This window comes from Lathamus discolor, chromosome 6 (assembly GCF_037157495.1).
Source record: "Lathamus discolor isolate bLatDis1 chromosome 6, bLatDis1.hap1, whole genome shotgun sequence".
NCBI classification, from domain to species: domain Eukaryota; kingdom Metazoa; phylum Chordata; class Aves; order Psittaciformes; family Psittacidae; genus Lathamus; species Lathamus discolor.
The window spans coordinates 52,860,638-52,876,387 of NC_088889.1; the positions used below are offsets into that span (position 1 = coordinate 52,860,638).

Below are 15,750 nucleotides of genomic sequence, written 5' to 3' on the forward strand. Positions count from 1 at the left end.
ATTCAGGCAGCTTTTCACATTAATTTCTCAGTGGTAAGTCTATAGTACACAATCAGCATAACCAAATGCAGACTGCACTTTCTACCACATAAGAAATACCTGCTTTGTATCCAAATCATGCTCTATCACCATGATTTCAAGAACTTCTGGGGACACAAATGTTTGATGTTTTGTTGATACGGTTTTTTTTTTTTTTAGTTATGCAGAACAAAGTACTTAAATACTATCCAATATCCTACAATACACTTCATTACTTTTTCCCATTCAGTATTTTCCCGACAACAGAGATGCCACAGATTACTGGAGTCCTGATCTGCATGTTTCTTACTCTTCGAATCACCAGTTACCTGCAGTCAAAGAGCACTCTGGCATGAAACAATGCTCCCCATTTCCCTTTTATAGTGCTCTCTGGCCCTGATGCATTACAATACCTAAAAGCAACCAAATAGCTACTGGGGACACTTAGATAGATAGATAGATAGATAGATAGATAGATAGATAGATAGATAGATAGATAGATAGATAGATAGAACTGGAAGAACAGACATGAGAGGCTGTGGGGGTGGAGGAGTGGGGGAAAAAAACCCATCTTTGTCTTCAGAAATACTAACCCAAACCTTTCATATTTGGGGTTACTTTGTTACTTATTTTATACATTTTTATGAGAAAACCCTGATGAAAATACTTTCTCTTTCATTTATTCACATGACAAGTTATTTCAAGAACTTAACTTAAACCATTAGTTTGCCAAGAAAATGAATTAGTAAACTTTACTATGCAAGACATTATTAAAAACCGTGGCATATTTTGGAGTAGCTTATGTTCTCCCAAATATATGTGTGTATTAGTTGCCAAACACCTTCCAGCCTTTAGTTGAATTAAATATCATGTCCTCATATCCATGCTGCTCTTTTCTATATGCTGCAGTGCATATGATGTTTGTGTTCATGGATAGTATGTTTCTCTGCTTCTTTTACCCTAAAAAGCAAGATTTGCCTGTGCTGAAAAATACCAGCTAACCCTTGTTTAATTGTCATACAAAAAAGCTGAAGAATCTTTACTTCTTGAGGATACCCTTGAAGTATTAGACAGTCCCACTGCCACTGATCTTCCATGGCCTGCTGCACAAAGCTTGCACTGGTGGAGGCAGCTTCACCTGCTCTGCCGGTGTCACCCCGGTTTGAAGCTGTTCACTGCCACGACCACAACCATCAGGTCCTGCCCAAAGAGGACTGCTCAGAGAACAGTGTTTCCTGGACAGCCTTCATGGTGTAGGTACACAGATGTTCCTACAAGCAACTTGGGCAACTAATAAACTGATTCATCATCAAGAATAGCTAAACTAAACAGAACCTAAAATTCACCGCTTAACAGAAATCACAGCATAATAACTATAAATCCTGGTGAAGAACACTGGCTAGTGAAAAAACATGTATTCGCAACACAATGCAGTGTACTTTCGGGTTTCTCTCTTCAGCTTGACCAAGCAGGCAAAGGGATGCTGAGAAGGGGGGGAGGAGCTACATGTCTTGTTAAAATAGGAATTGTTGTCCTTTTCAAGTGACTAATGTAATTTTTTCCTCTAATTGTAGTTAGCAGGAAGGTGATATTAGAATAAGCAGCTCCAGGCAGTACATTTCTTTTATAATCATCCAGCATTGATTTGGCTTTGGTAATTGCCCTTGGACATTTTAAGCCAAGAGACATTATGAAATATGGAAAAAAGAAGGAAAAAAATGAATAAGATAGTTTTTCATCATATAGCCCAGACACATGCATATGCATGTAATTTGTCCATTGAAAACAACGTTAAACTGACGAAAAACTACATCATAGTAAATTAGAGGCCTTGCTAATGTTGGCTATGACTATGCATGAAACTTGAACAATTAAACCATGTTTATATAAAAGCAAGGCAAGCTGATCTGTACAACAGCTAGTCTTGTGAAGGTTCTTAAAACGTTATCAGTAAGAATTTAAGAGCTGCATGTTGAAATACAAACACTGGAAAAGCAACACACCAGATCTTAACACACACTGCTGGGTTCTGGAGCTGGGTTTGTTTTTTTGCATTTTTACTTTCAGTGTGAAAAAAATGCAATAGTAACTACAATGCACTCACCTGCACATAAAAACACCCCAGTGCCACACAAAGGCTTCAAACAGGTCCATGTTGTGGTACTCAAACTTGGATTAGACTCTGGTAGGGAAACAAAAGACACTCATCCAGCAGTTGCCGGCCATTTTCATCACAAGAAAATACCTCCAGCTTACAGTTTCATTCTTTCACAGCTGCACACATGAACCAATCCTTCAGGCCTCAGCTATTTTTCAAGCCCAGAAATAACGAAGAGTCTCACCTTTCCTTCTGCACTCTTGCACCAGGAACATGCAGATGGTAGGTACTCACACACTGGGTTCTTCCAGTTTCACGCGGCTTTCAATGGCTGTCTGCGGCTTTCAATGGCTGTCTGCATAGGATTGGCCTTAAATTACCATCAGCTGCTAGCAAGATGATCTGATTTGCACTTTGTTATTCTAATATATGGATTTGCATGGCATTCTTGAAATATTTTGCTGAAAACAGACTACTTGAACTTCAGGTTTCTAAACAGCACTGTCATCCCCATCATTCAAGACTTAAGTGGAAGCCATACCCCAGCTTTTGTTGCAATGAATAATTTCTTACCAAATGTCACACAAGCACTGAACTACCAACTTGCATTTCAGTGTAAATACTGCACTATAGGCTTAGGTGAAGTAATTCTCCATGTTCTTCCTAACATCCTTCTCCAGCTTGTAAAACAATATGTGCCACTAATCACAGATTTTGCCTCCAAAACAGCTACAAAGCATCATTATCATATGCTCCAATTAATGACAGGGTGTTCCACTTCCTTAATGGTGTCAGATTTTGCCTGCTAAATAACTAAAAAGCATTATTATCACATCCTTCAATTAAGGTTATGCTGTTTTGCTTCCTTAACAGTGACTCACCAAACAATGCATAAGCTACAGGAAAAGAGTGACATTCCTCTCTCATGCTATCTGCAGATTTGATTAACGATAAGAAGCTGTTATTGTAGTCAGTGCTACAGACAGCGAAATGCAAGATAAGCTCAGATGAGTACCTGGTCTTGCAAGAACCAGCACATTTCTTCTACAGTCAATCTTATTACATAAAATACTCAGACCCCAGTTCAGAGCTTGAGAATGCAAGTTTCTAAAAAGAGTCCTACAAGATGCATTCACTTTTGTCTTCTCAAGAGTTAGTATTGATCATCACTATCATATATGTATAAATGAGTCTGGAAGTACAAACAGCTGCCCCGAATACTCCTGAGCAACAGCACTGGTATTTGCTACTCAGGAAACGTTATTATTTCACCAGTTTTGAAAGCAGAAGGCCAACATTTTGCTGAGAACCACAATAGGTGACTACAGAAAAACCACTCTCTTTGGGTATGACTCTGCTCTCTTCAGATGGTTATACTGGGACTTATTTGCAAGGTGCCCCAAAACGGAAAAAATGTTATCCTTAAGAGGAAGGTCCCACTAACGTTTGCTTGAGGGAAGCATTCAGGTTTTCCTGAGCAAACAACAGGAGACCAGAACTGTTGTGTAATTTTTAGAAACACAGAAAAACTGTTTAAATTGATGATGCACTACTTTTTAAAGTTAGCTTCGGTTCCAATTAAATCACAAGTGGCACGGCTGAGAGCGTGGTATTTTCTGCTCTGCTAGGGTGGCTGGGGTCCAGGCCATCTGTGTGGAATGCACGGCAGGACATTCCACCCTTCCGCCAGCATGGCCAGTGGTGCCAGCCGCTCCTGCAACCCGCCGAGGGGACAGCGAGGGATGATCTTTTGTTTTCCTTATTTGTTTATTTGCTTTACTCTGGCAGCAGGCAAAGGGCTCTTCTCTTGCCAAGTTCATTACCATTGTAAAATGTTCCCAATTACACTGAGTGCACTACTGTGAAGGAGAAAAATAACTGTAAAGTTTACAATTAAACTACGGGACTTTATAGCCTTGATTTTAGGAAACAAGTGAGCGCTGGATACGACACATCCCGCCTGAGTGCTCAAATCCACACAAATCACTCAAAAATATTTCTTCCAATTTTTTTAATGAAGTTTTTGTTAAAGAATCACCAAAGTGCTATTAGCCTCTTCACGTAGTGACCTACAAATCCTTCCAAAAGTTTACAGTTTTATGTATCTTCACGTAGTGACCTACAAATCCTTCCAAAAGTTTACAGTTTTATGTATCTGTATCTGGGACTATTCAGTCATAGCTGATTTATTAATTACTATTTTCTACAAATGGCAATCACTATTATCAACATTAAAAGGCATGCCTGTATCTTTTTGCTCCCCATTAACTCTCTCCCTCATCCAACAAAGTTTTTTTCCCCCCACTCACTCAGTGCATACAGTAATTGTTGGTGCAACATCTCACAGTCTCCTAAAGATGACCAACTAACCAAGCAGCAATATTCTGGTATAGGAAAAACTGATCAGGAAAACCCATTCTCCTTTTCCTCAGTGGTCCCACAACCTAAATCAGCCTTTTTGTATGACTCTGCTCTGAGGAAGTAAAAAATGCGGCTTAAAAGCATTTTCAAGCAAACACCCATTATGTTTAAAAGACAAGATTAAGAACTCAGCTGTATCACTTGCAAAACTCTGGACACCAAGTTGACTGTCACAGCCATATAAAATATACGCACAGGCCAAGTTCTTACTCATTTAAAACATGGAGTTGTACTATGTCTGACATGCACTTCAATCATTGCATGCTTTCCTATGAAGAGTTTGTATTTGCTGACTTGCCTTTTATGTCTAACTTATGGTCCCAAAATGAATCAATCATTCTCCCACTTCTCAGACCAGCCAGTGTTCTAGTAGCAGGGTCTAGGCTGCAGAAGACAGAATCCATTCCTGTGTAGCAACTAGAAGTTCTCCAAGCACAGCAAGAAACAGTACAGAACTACACTGATACACAGGAGCAATGCTGTTCCTTCCATAAGACAATCAACCAAAATATGGTACTTGTTTGAAAGTCATTATTATTAAGTCCCTTCTGCTCAGTTGGAGAGCAAAGCATTTGCTTTGTATAGTAAGAAACTGACAGAAGACTGGAGCCAAGTACTAACTCTCCAATAGACTACAAGAGTGGAGAAGATCCCACAAAACCTATATCACTTTCTCATAAAATATGAGGTTCCAACAACCAAGAATTAAACCCAGACATCTTTCATGGCTCTGTCACTATATTGAGATTTCACAGTTACCCTTTAATAAAAAAGGAAGCAATAATTGAACAAATGCTTGCTGTCAATCCTTAACTGGCATAAGCTTAGGAAAAAAAGATGAGAGGAGAATCAGGAGAGTAGGAATAGCATTAAAAATAAGCACTCACCCACCCTCAAGTTAAACAAATGGCACAGAAACTAATCAAACTGCTGCAGGCCCTCTGACCAACTCATACCTGCCCCACAGCTTCTGCCTGCAAAATACCATGACACCAGACATGAACACTTTGAAAACTGAATGTTACCCCTTCATGAAACTCTGCCACATTTCTCAGCAGAAAGGAACAAGAAAATGGACTGCTGTCTAAATCAGTTTACCTAAAATAAGCCATCCCTTCTTTGACATTCCCTCCCTACCCCAAGGGATTTAAGAAGCATGCATCGCCATGATCTGACAAGATCCAATAAACCGGACAGCCTCCCTCTCGCCTGCACAAGGACACAGCTGCTCTGACTCCTCATCTAGGCCTTGTATGTCCAAATGTCTTCTGTAACAGCTCAGCTGAAGTAGGAAGTGTCAGGCAGTTCTCTAATCAAAGCTCCAATTAGACCCACATGAAGATAACCAAATCCTGAAGGCTTCTTTTGACACAAAAAGATCAGTAGAGCCTGTGGTTTTTTCCACCATTCCTTTTCACATTCTATCTCTGCTACAGTAGCTCTGCTAAAACTTGGTATGCTTCCCAAGCAAAACTGTCACCAGCTAATCTCTAGAAGCCACCAGCACACTCTCTCTCCCCCCTCTGCCCTAGATGGATCCATCCAGAGAACAAAAACAGCTGCTCCCGATAAACCTACATGGCTGCATTTCACAATACACTGGAGACCTCTAAAGCACTGTGCCTGAGCACAGCATGCTTGTTCCTGTAACAAGTGTATTGACACTCTGCCCCTTGCATCCTGGAAGCACAAATATTACTGGGAAAAAAATGCACAAAATCAGAGCTTTTAAGAGTGACTTAAGTCACAAGAATGAATGTACTCGGAACAGCTAGGTAACTTCAGGTTGAACAAAATTACAGTCATCTTCAGTGAGTCACACAAAGTACAACTTGCAAAGAAAGTGAATTGAGAACATTCTGTTATAGTTTATTTTAGTAGAAAAGTTCATGTCATTTCACATTAAAGTACATTTTTGTTTTGTAAGTTACACACTGGATTTTCACATCACAAAACATCTAGCCAGGAGCATGTGGCAATAGACCACATGCACATCCTACTTCCTAACCTTGTTTTGGTCCCCTGACCAGCACAAGTTTGCCATCTGTGGCACTAAGAGAGGGAAGACATTTATCATTATTCTTCTTTAGTAGCATATTCAATAAACAGGAATTTCATGCATAATAGCTGCATCCAACAATGGGCAATGTGTTTTGTCAAAGACACTCATTCACCAAAAGATTACCCACAAAGGTAATCCGCTCCTGTCCCAGGCATACACAGCATTGCAGTTAGGGAGTATGCCAGCAGCAAAAACTAGCAAAAAAGACAAATAACTTAGAGTTGAGCTTTTTGCTGGCTATTACTATAGAGGGTGATGGAACACAAAAGAAACCATACAGAATGAGTTTGATTTGCATTCACTTTGCTGTGGCAAGAGTCTAATTTTAGTAGAAAATCAGATGATTTACAAACTGCTCTTCCAACAATGACAGGCAAGTTAGAAAGGCTAAATCTCAGCTAAAAGCTGCAGTTACGGAAAGCATGCTAAAGCATCTGTTAAAACATATCAACCTAATGAGCATTAAAAAAAAAATAATAAATCACACGTGTGTTCAAACTATCACCACAAACCCCCACGAGATCTGCTGCAATTAAAGAGGATACCTGGCAAGCTGACATGCAGCTTGTTTCTGCAATTGCCTTGGCCCCTCTACTCTGCTGTTTATCAGGGCAGCCTGACAGCCATCCTGACTGATTAACCAAATTTGAACTTATTTTTCTTCCTCCCAACAGAAGCATACTCTGCCAACCCCTAGTGACATTTCTGGCTCCACAGCTGTAGCAAACGGGAACAACTTTACATACATTTGAACAATTATTTACTTCTCAGAGGATACATTACTTAACTGAAAATGGATTATGTTAGCCTATTTTATGGAAAAAGAAGTCTTGTCTAGTACATAACAAGTTTCCCAGAGAGACCACAGTTCCACAAATACACTAAGCCAGCAAACTGTTGCTATCATCACTGGAGTTGGTGCTACTCCCTCTCCATCACTCCTGTTCTCTCAATCTACCCTCTCCGTCTCTCCCATGCACAGCTGTTTATGCAGCAGTACAGTGCACTGGATCCTAGTTAAACCAAAATGCTGTTTTATTTCCATTAGTTTTAACCTGCATCACTAGCAGCTGAACCCAATTCCTAAAGAGATCCCTCAAACACTTGAGCTGGCAAAGAGAGAGGAATAAATAGCTGGAGTAGTGAAAAGAGCACTTCTCATGGCAGCCCAATTGGCCCCAGGTGCTCAGGGGACTATGGCATAAAACAGTCTTTGTGCGATACCAAGATTTTTGTTATAGGTGCTTATAGGTTTTGTGGTGCTTTTTATAAAGACACGTTTACTCCCTGTAAATCTGCATGTTTAAAGTTCAGCTCCACAGAAAAGCCTTCGAGGTTGCCACCAGTTGTTCCAAAACCTTCTTCTGGAGACAAAGTGAAGTATATGCATTAGGAAATAAAAAAATAAATAAAAAAATAAATAAAAAAAAAAAAAAACAAAATATGTAGCGTGTAGTGAGCAGAACAAGGCACCAAACGAGGTATTTATGCCAATTCTGACAAAATTAAGAAGCTCAGCAGCAGTCAATACCTCTCTTCTCACCTTCTCCAGAAAAGGAGTTTTTAAAAACAGAGGAAGGACCACAGTAGAAATGACTGGCCATAACTCCCAAAGTAGTCAGAGCTCACTGAGGCCCAGGCATGCTCTTCTAGAACTATGGCTGTGGTTGTTACAGAGCAGTACCAACACTTGTGCTGGCTGGCACACTACAACTAGCAAAACATACACATGTCTGTTTTGCCTCAAGAGGAAAATTCTTCTCCTCAAAGTGATCCACCCCATTTCCTCCTTCTTGATGCTGTAAAAGCACTTTAACATTTTTACATTTTCAGCTCCACATTAATAATTTCACATTTACCTTTTCCAGTCTCAGTTATGAACAATTTATTACAACACATTTATTATACTGCTCTTTTTTTTTCCCAGCTGCATGGATAGTAGGAGAGGAAAAGCCCTGCATAAGACAGATTTTTACTGATGCTGATTTTATGCCATAATTTTACAGTTTTCATACTTCAGTGTTCTAATGTTTTGTTCAGAATAAATCCAAATGATACAAAATTATGACCTAAACCCAGCATTTAATTTTCCAAATAGCACTTGCATATTCTGCATTTTGATGCATATGCTAATACCTACCAATTAGAACCATAACAAAGACTTTAAAGATAGGAATTAGGCAGAAGAACTTTCCAAACCACATTTATTCCTTATATGACAAAACAAAAAACAAACATTAGCACCATTTCTCCTGTATAATGATGCAAATGTTCCCAATAGGATAAAGTGTGGAAGAATTTTAATAGAGAAAAACCTACATGCTATTTCATTCAGTATCTCCAACCTCAAACATTGCTGGAATAAAAAAAAATCTCATCTGTATTTTGGCATAGCTTAAAAACATGAGATGCCACAGTTTCTAAGTGATACAGTACAAAGTCTAGGCACAGTATCAGAAATCAGTGGCATAAACACCATGGAAGGATTGAATGACAAAATCCTGTGAAGCCATACTACTGCAGTATTATGGTTAAATGCTCTGTATCTGTAACAAAAAAAAAAAGTCTTTTTGTTTTAGAGCACTTAAAGGACCAAGAAAGCTTCTGTGCTTTTTTTTTTTTGTTTGTTTTACACAGATGAAGGCATATTTTACTTTTTATCAACACTGTAACTACATTGGGTTAGGACACTGTTTCTACAGTAGCCTAAAAAAGATGATGAAGCAGTAAGATTTCACTGAATGGGAAGATCCTAATCAGTACCTTGTGTTAGCAATTTAATACCAAAGAACACTGAGACAGAGCTACAGGTTAATACCAGTCATCTTCCTAGCAAAACTCTTTTTATGCATTCTAAAAGCTCCTCCTTTTGTAATACTTTCTGTCAATCATTTTGCTTTTGTATTAAACCCATGTGCAAAATCACATGAATGTATTTCTAGTGAGCATATGCTGAAATCCTCAGAAGTATTTTAGCACGGCAGGAATAGGCTGTTAAACTCTTAAGAATTGCAAATTCAGTCACCTTTTAGCAAGTGGTCAGTGAGAAGCCACTCAGAAGTGCTTGGTAACATAAGACGACATGTTTTCACAGTAGTTAACGCTTACATTACAGCCAACCGGTCTCAACTTTGCAGGCTTGCTTACCTCAGCATTCTGCACATTCGAAATAAATAAAACAGTAGGTAGAGAGAAGTCTATATTTTTGTTCCAGGCTGCTGCTTTCAGTATTCGTGCAAGTTCATCTGCGGTTACACTGTTCCATAATGACAGTGTGAATATTCAAACTGCTACCAAACGACTTTCTTTTACTACACACCCTGAGAAAACTTATACAATAGACCACAATTTAGAGTACTTAGATGTCTGTATCACCACAAAATACTGCTAAAAAAAAGCAATAAATTCATCCATTAGTTAAAACAACCTTGCTAGTTGTTCAACTTTAAAAGCATTTATGAACATACGCGCTTCTATTTTTAGCACTGACCAACTTTGTCAGATGCAAGCACAAGACATCCTCCTTCAAGCCACATTCTCAGTAGGAACGCAAGACTGAAGGAAATAACACAATTTGAAAACAGGATGCACACAAGAGATTTTTTGCATGCACATTCCCAACTTACGTCTTCAAGGAAGACACGGGCAAGGGGAGATCAGGTTCAAGCCCAGAGCTTTACATAACCAGCAAAACAAACAAACAGAAATAAGAGGACAAAACACCAAGATTATGTTCTGAATGCTCTTGTCTAACAGGAAGGCAAAGCCAAGAAGCCCTGCAGGAAACAGAGGCTAGAAGCAAACTGCCTCATTTCCTATTGCTTCTGTGTTTAAAAACATCTCCAGTATGCATAAATCAAGATGTCACTGGCAGTGAAAACAGAAGCCCAGCTTAACTCCATAGCTACAAGGCTCTGTTAATCCCTCTCTAACATTCTCACTAGGGTCTCTAGCTTTCTTTTGTTCTCATAGTATCAGGCTATGACAAAGAAGCTATGACAATGACACTCACAAAGGAAATTTGTATTCACTTGTCAAATACTGGGTAAAAATATCTCCCTCATCAGTACAGAACTGAGAATTATAACAAGCAATGGCTACTGTGGTATATGGACAATCGTTTGAATTTTAAAACACAAATTTATTTACTGTAGCACCCAAAACACTGAGAACACTCACAGCTGTAGTCTAATATGGATCAGGATAGAATTCCAATATCATTACTTGTTGGGTTTTTCTAAAGATAATCGCTCTACAGAAACATTCATAGTTCATGCATCATTCCTAGTTGATGCACACATCAGCTCGGTTTTTCACGTCGCAAGGCATAGCATGAAAAACGCTGTCCTCAGAAAACATACCGGAGGGAGAAACTGAAGCAATAGAAAGCAATAGTTCTGCACTATAAAAAGAGAATCTCCTGTTTTGACACAGCCATGCTAAAAATGCAGGCAGCTTTTTTTTTTTTTCCTACAAGATGTATCATAATGAAGTCTATCATGAAGGTTACAAGCATGCTGCAGCCACAGTGCATCTGAGGAAGCAGGAACTGCATTTTTAACTTCCCTTAATTTCCTTTCCAATCCCATATGAGTACTATTTTCAAAATTCACCAAAGAATTTATTAGCAACTTATTTATTTACTTGTTTTGGTAAAAGGCACACCTTCTATAGGAAAAAGGGCAAACTCAAGATAGCACTTAAAATCTGCGCAACTTTTCATAATAAAGGCTTGTAACAGCTGCTACAGCCTCATTTGCTCCTTTGGCATATGATGAGATCATAATTTAGATGATAAAACAGTTAATATTCACCAAGAGATTCTGGAGAATGCAATATCTGAATGAGTCAAGTTCTACTATATTTTAAGGAAACAGAATCTCACCAGGAAGAGCTGAGGTACGAGACCCAAATGTTGAGCACTACACAAATACAAATTCTCATAAAATCTACATGGACAATAACAAGTACACAATGTTGTTGCAACAGTTTGATTTAAAACCTACTGAAGAATGATGCCAGAGAAAAGCACCGGTTTTTCAAAGTCCTAAAGTGAGAACAGTTACAAAGAAAATAAAAAGGTCATTTCAGTCACTACACAAACCTGATTTATTCTCATCGTGATACCAACAAATCAGAGGTAGCATTTCAACCGATCAGCTGTTTGAACTGGCTTGGTTATATACTACTTCTGGCAGTCCCCCAACAGAACTGTATTTTCTTCACCTTCATACTTACATACTATTTATACGTCTCCTGATTAAGACTTTTCTCCTGTACTTATATACAGAAATAAAATAAAGCTAGGATTATTAACTTCGCATGTTACTAACCATAACACTTTAAAAATACAAAGATTATTTAGCTTACATGCTGAGATCTCTCTTGTGCATATGCAAGCAAACAAAATAAAAGCACCAACAAGGAAAGCACTCACCTAATGAGACAAAAAAACCTAATCATTCTTTTCTATCAAGGATCCTCACTATTAGCATTTCGGGGGAGACAAAATTCACTTTAGCACTTACATGATGTTAAGTGCCAATTACATTTAGAGAAAGCACCTTCAATCCATGATCTTTTTGTTTCATATTTCCAGTTGCTAAAGTAATTCCTACTGAAGGATTATAATTAGTGAACTGTGCTTAAACATAACATTATACTGGAACTCTAAAAAACCAAAAACAAACCAAACAAAAAAACCCCAAAGTATTACCATAAACTGAAAACCCTTCAGACTGTGACAAAATTTAATAAAACTTCAGAAGCTTCAGCGCAGAATAGCCAAGAGGAGTATGCAAATTTTAAGTATTCAAATTGTTCAGGAAGCACTGCAGGTTCAAGAAGACCAAGGCCAATGTACCATCTGGCATCCCCAAAAACACATCCAGGATTCAAGTAGATACTTGTCTTTGAGAAAGAGCTATAATAAAAACATAAGTAATACAGATTAGAAAAACAACAGTAGATCAATAACACAACTCATATATGTAACCATGTGGTCTTGTTTCCAAATTTCTTTCTGGGGAAGAAACTAAGAATAAATAAAAAAAACCCACAAAAAAATTTTATTTATATATATAAAAGGTGGTGGATTTTCACCTTTAGAAAACTAATAATAAAGGAAGCGCACAGTCATGATTCGGTATTAACATCCTGGGATACTTTAATTCCACAGAATTTCAAATCTTCCAGAACCAATTCTTTTTCCCTCATTATTATTGCATTAGCAATATCATTAACAGTTACTACAATGATAAATGATAAGTTGAAAGACAGTCACAGTCCCAAAGGTGTCATCTCAACAACAGGGAACAGTAAATACCAGAAAACCAGTGACTTCATCATGCTTAAGAACCACATGCTGTAATTCAGGACCTCAAAACAAGTACAAAATGAAATATGATAATAAGACAGCTGACTTAATACCAAGTCTGAAAAGTTGACCTTAGTCCAAAAAGTATTAATGTAAAACAAGGAGGAAAAGATACCAATTTCTTAATCTTTCTGTAAGACGCACCATGGAAGTGCAAATGCACAAATAGCCCTGACTTAAAAAAACAGAAGAAAAAGCATTCCAGTAGTACTTCTTAAAGTTTTCTAAACTTAAAGTCAAATCACCAACTAATACAGTTACTACTTTTGCAAGAAGAAACAGATACTGGAAATCAATGTTACAAAAGTTATTTTAGAAGGGAGATATATTTTTGTCCCTCTATAACAATCAGATTTTTATGAAGCATTTCAACTTCCTGTACGTTGAAAGGGGAGGTATCTGTGAACAGAAGAAAAGATTGAGCTTTACTGTCCTGTTATGTAAATGTGGTCGGATATCTACCTTTGTATCACAGGACCATGCATCACGCAAAACAACAGCCTACCAACCCTAATATTCCTTTTCTGACAATGACCAACTCTGAAGTGATTCAGAAGACTCCACAGATCTCTGGAAATGCAGCTAACTGCCCAACACCATATCCCAGGAGAAATTTCTTCCTGGCTCTGACTGGTTGGCTTTTATGCATGAACTGAAAATCAGTATTATCCTAGTTAGTATTCTTGCTAACATGGTTAATTTTTACAGAACTGAATTATTTACACCTTAGTGAATCAGACAACTTAAACCACATAGCTCAACTATGAGCTGCATACAAAAATTCTCCTACATATTAGTATTCTAGCCTTCTACTGCTACACAAGATGCCAACATTGTTCTTTATTCTAAAAGCATGCTGGCAAATCAGTTGTCTTTAAACCCACTTTTGCCTTATTCTCCTCCCCTTTTTGAACTTGCTGTTGCTTTTTCACATGATGAAGCAGAACGAGTATTTATTGAAGCTTAGTTAATCTGAAGTTCTTCTGGATTTGATTTTGTAACGAGCATATTGAAGAAGTCATCCTTTGAAGGTCTGAGTCAGTGCCTGCTGTCATACTCACATTGTCATTTTACTACTACACTAGAAAAATGGTGCAAAGAAGTAAATCCAAAATGAGATTAAAAGTAATTACCAGTTTCATGTTCGTAGGTGGCTGTCACTCTAGAACAATATTTGGTTTAGGAACCCTGGGTTAATGAGTAGCCCATGGCTATATGATAACCACCGTCTTCCTTGAGAGATTAGACTAATTTTTGACAGGTTTATCTCACAATATTTTTAATTCATGTCCTGTGCACTCCACCCACATCACTCATCTCCAGGGATCTTAGGGAAACAAGCCATGAGGATAGTTCCTGTGAGCAGCCACATTATTACTTTCAGTGGGAACACGGGTCCAATTTGGAATAGTTGTTCCCACAGCTGTTTGGTTCTGCCTTCTATTACTCCATGTAAAAAGCCCATACACTTGCGCATATACTAACAAAAGGATAAGGGCAGAGACAATTTTGCTTAGACTCCAGGAAACTTCATCTTGGCAACATCCTTTTAGAATGACGTGGTATTTTCATCCAAAACATACCAAAGCTACGATGCATTATCCCTCTTATTTTAGGTAATACAGACCAGAACTACTTCGTTGTTTGGTCAGCAATACCAAACAGGTGAAATTAAATCTCCTTCCATCTAGCTAGCAAAGCTTTGTGTGCTATTTTTCAAAAGTATAAAATTTAGTATAGCGGATCACAGAATTAAAAGGAAAAGGGGAAAAGTACACCTTTGCATTTCACTTTCCTGAGGACAAAACGCGCTGGGTGGATTAGGTTTGCATGTGCAGTCTGGCTCCCCCTACACAACAGCCTTTGACCCCCTCCAAGCCTCATGTACTTTTTCATAGCTTATTTAACAGATGTCTAGTATGACTTCTGGAGTATTTGACTGACATAATACCAGCAGCATATATGGTGCAGTTACTAAACTCTGGTTTCAAAGGAAATGGCAGAGGATGCAATTTTGCTCAAAGTTTCATGTCTCAGCCCAATCGCATTTAATTTTCCATCACACTATCAAATCATGCCCTCCAGAAAGCAAATGCTCTTTCCCACTAGAGTACTTTGTAATCCACGAAGGGTGCACTGATCTGGTAGTGAGGTCCTCCCAAGTTCAAATCTCACATCATTCAGGAGGCATCAGTGTTTCTCCATCTTAGCCCTCGAGACTGATCAGTAGTATCATTTGGTCTGACTTGTGGTATCATCAAACTGCACACACTCATTTTGGGCATAACTATGACTAGAACCTTCGTCTGTGAAGTCACAGACCAAATCAAACCACATCCACATCTATTATAAGAAAAAGTCTGCTAAGTCCACAAGTAGAAGAAAATGCCACAAGCAAACCATGATACGAGACTATTGGCCTAGGGATTATAGTTCAGCAGTAATGTCTGCAGCCACAGGCAACTGAAAAGTCGTAAGAGACAGCAACAGGGTGTACTGTGATATGTGGGTAACATGTTGCAGACATCTATTTGCAAAACATGCATGTGATAAACTATGCCACAGACATTTATCTGGATGAACAGTAAATTACTCCTTTAGGTCAAGCACGTACTGGAATTTCCCAGATTCAAGTTCTTTGGCATTTGTTTTGACAGCTACAGTTCAATTATAAACAGCAATTCTACTGCTGTGCTAGGATACTACTGTGTGCTGTTTTATAAAAATATCAAGGCCTTAGTAATAATGGAAAATAATTATTCCCTTATTATACCC

The 15,750-nt window shown here is 38.3% G+C and overlaps 1 protein-coding gene across 2 annotated transcripts in view; it reads right to left on the bottom strand.

Annotated features, from left to right (window-relative positions):
* MOB2 (MOB kinase activator 2) overlaps positions 1-15,750 on the bottom strand; it is a 117,407-nt gene that overhangs the window by 89,774 nt on the left and 11,883 nt on the right. The window contains exon 1 of one of the 2 annotated variants that reach the window (XM_065682730.1): positions 2,123-2,200. The exons of the other annotated variant lie outside the window; for it this stretch is intronic. Coding sequence (XP_065538802.1) covers positions 2,123-2,172 — 50 coding nt within the window. The 5' untranslated portion in view covers positions 2,173-2,200. Of the gene's footprint in view, positions 1-2,122; positions 2,201-15,750 lie in introns of those variants that run through there. 2 annotated transcript variants of the gene reach the window in all.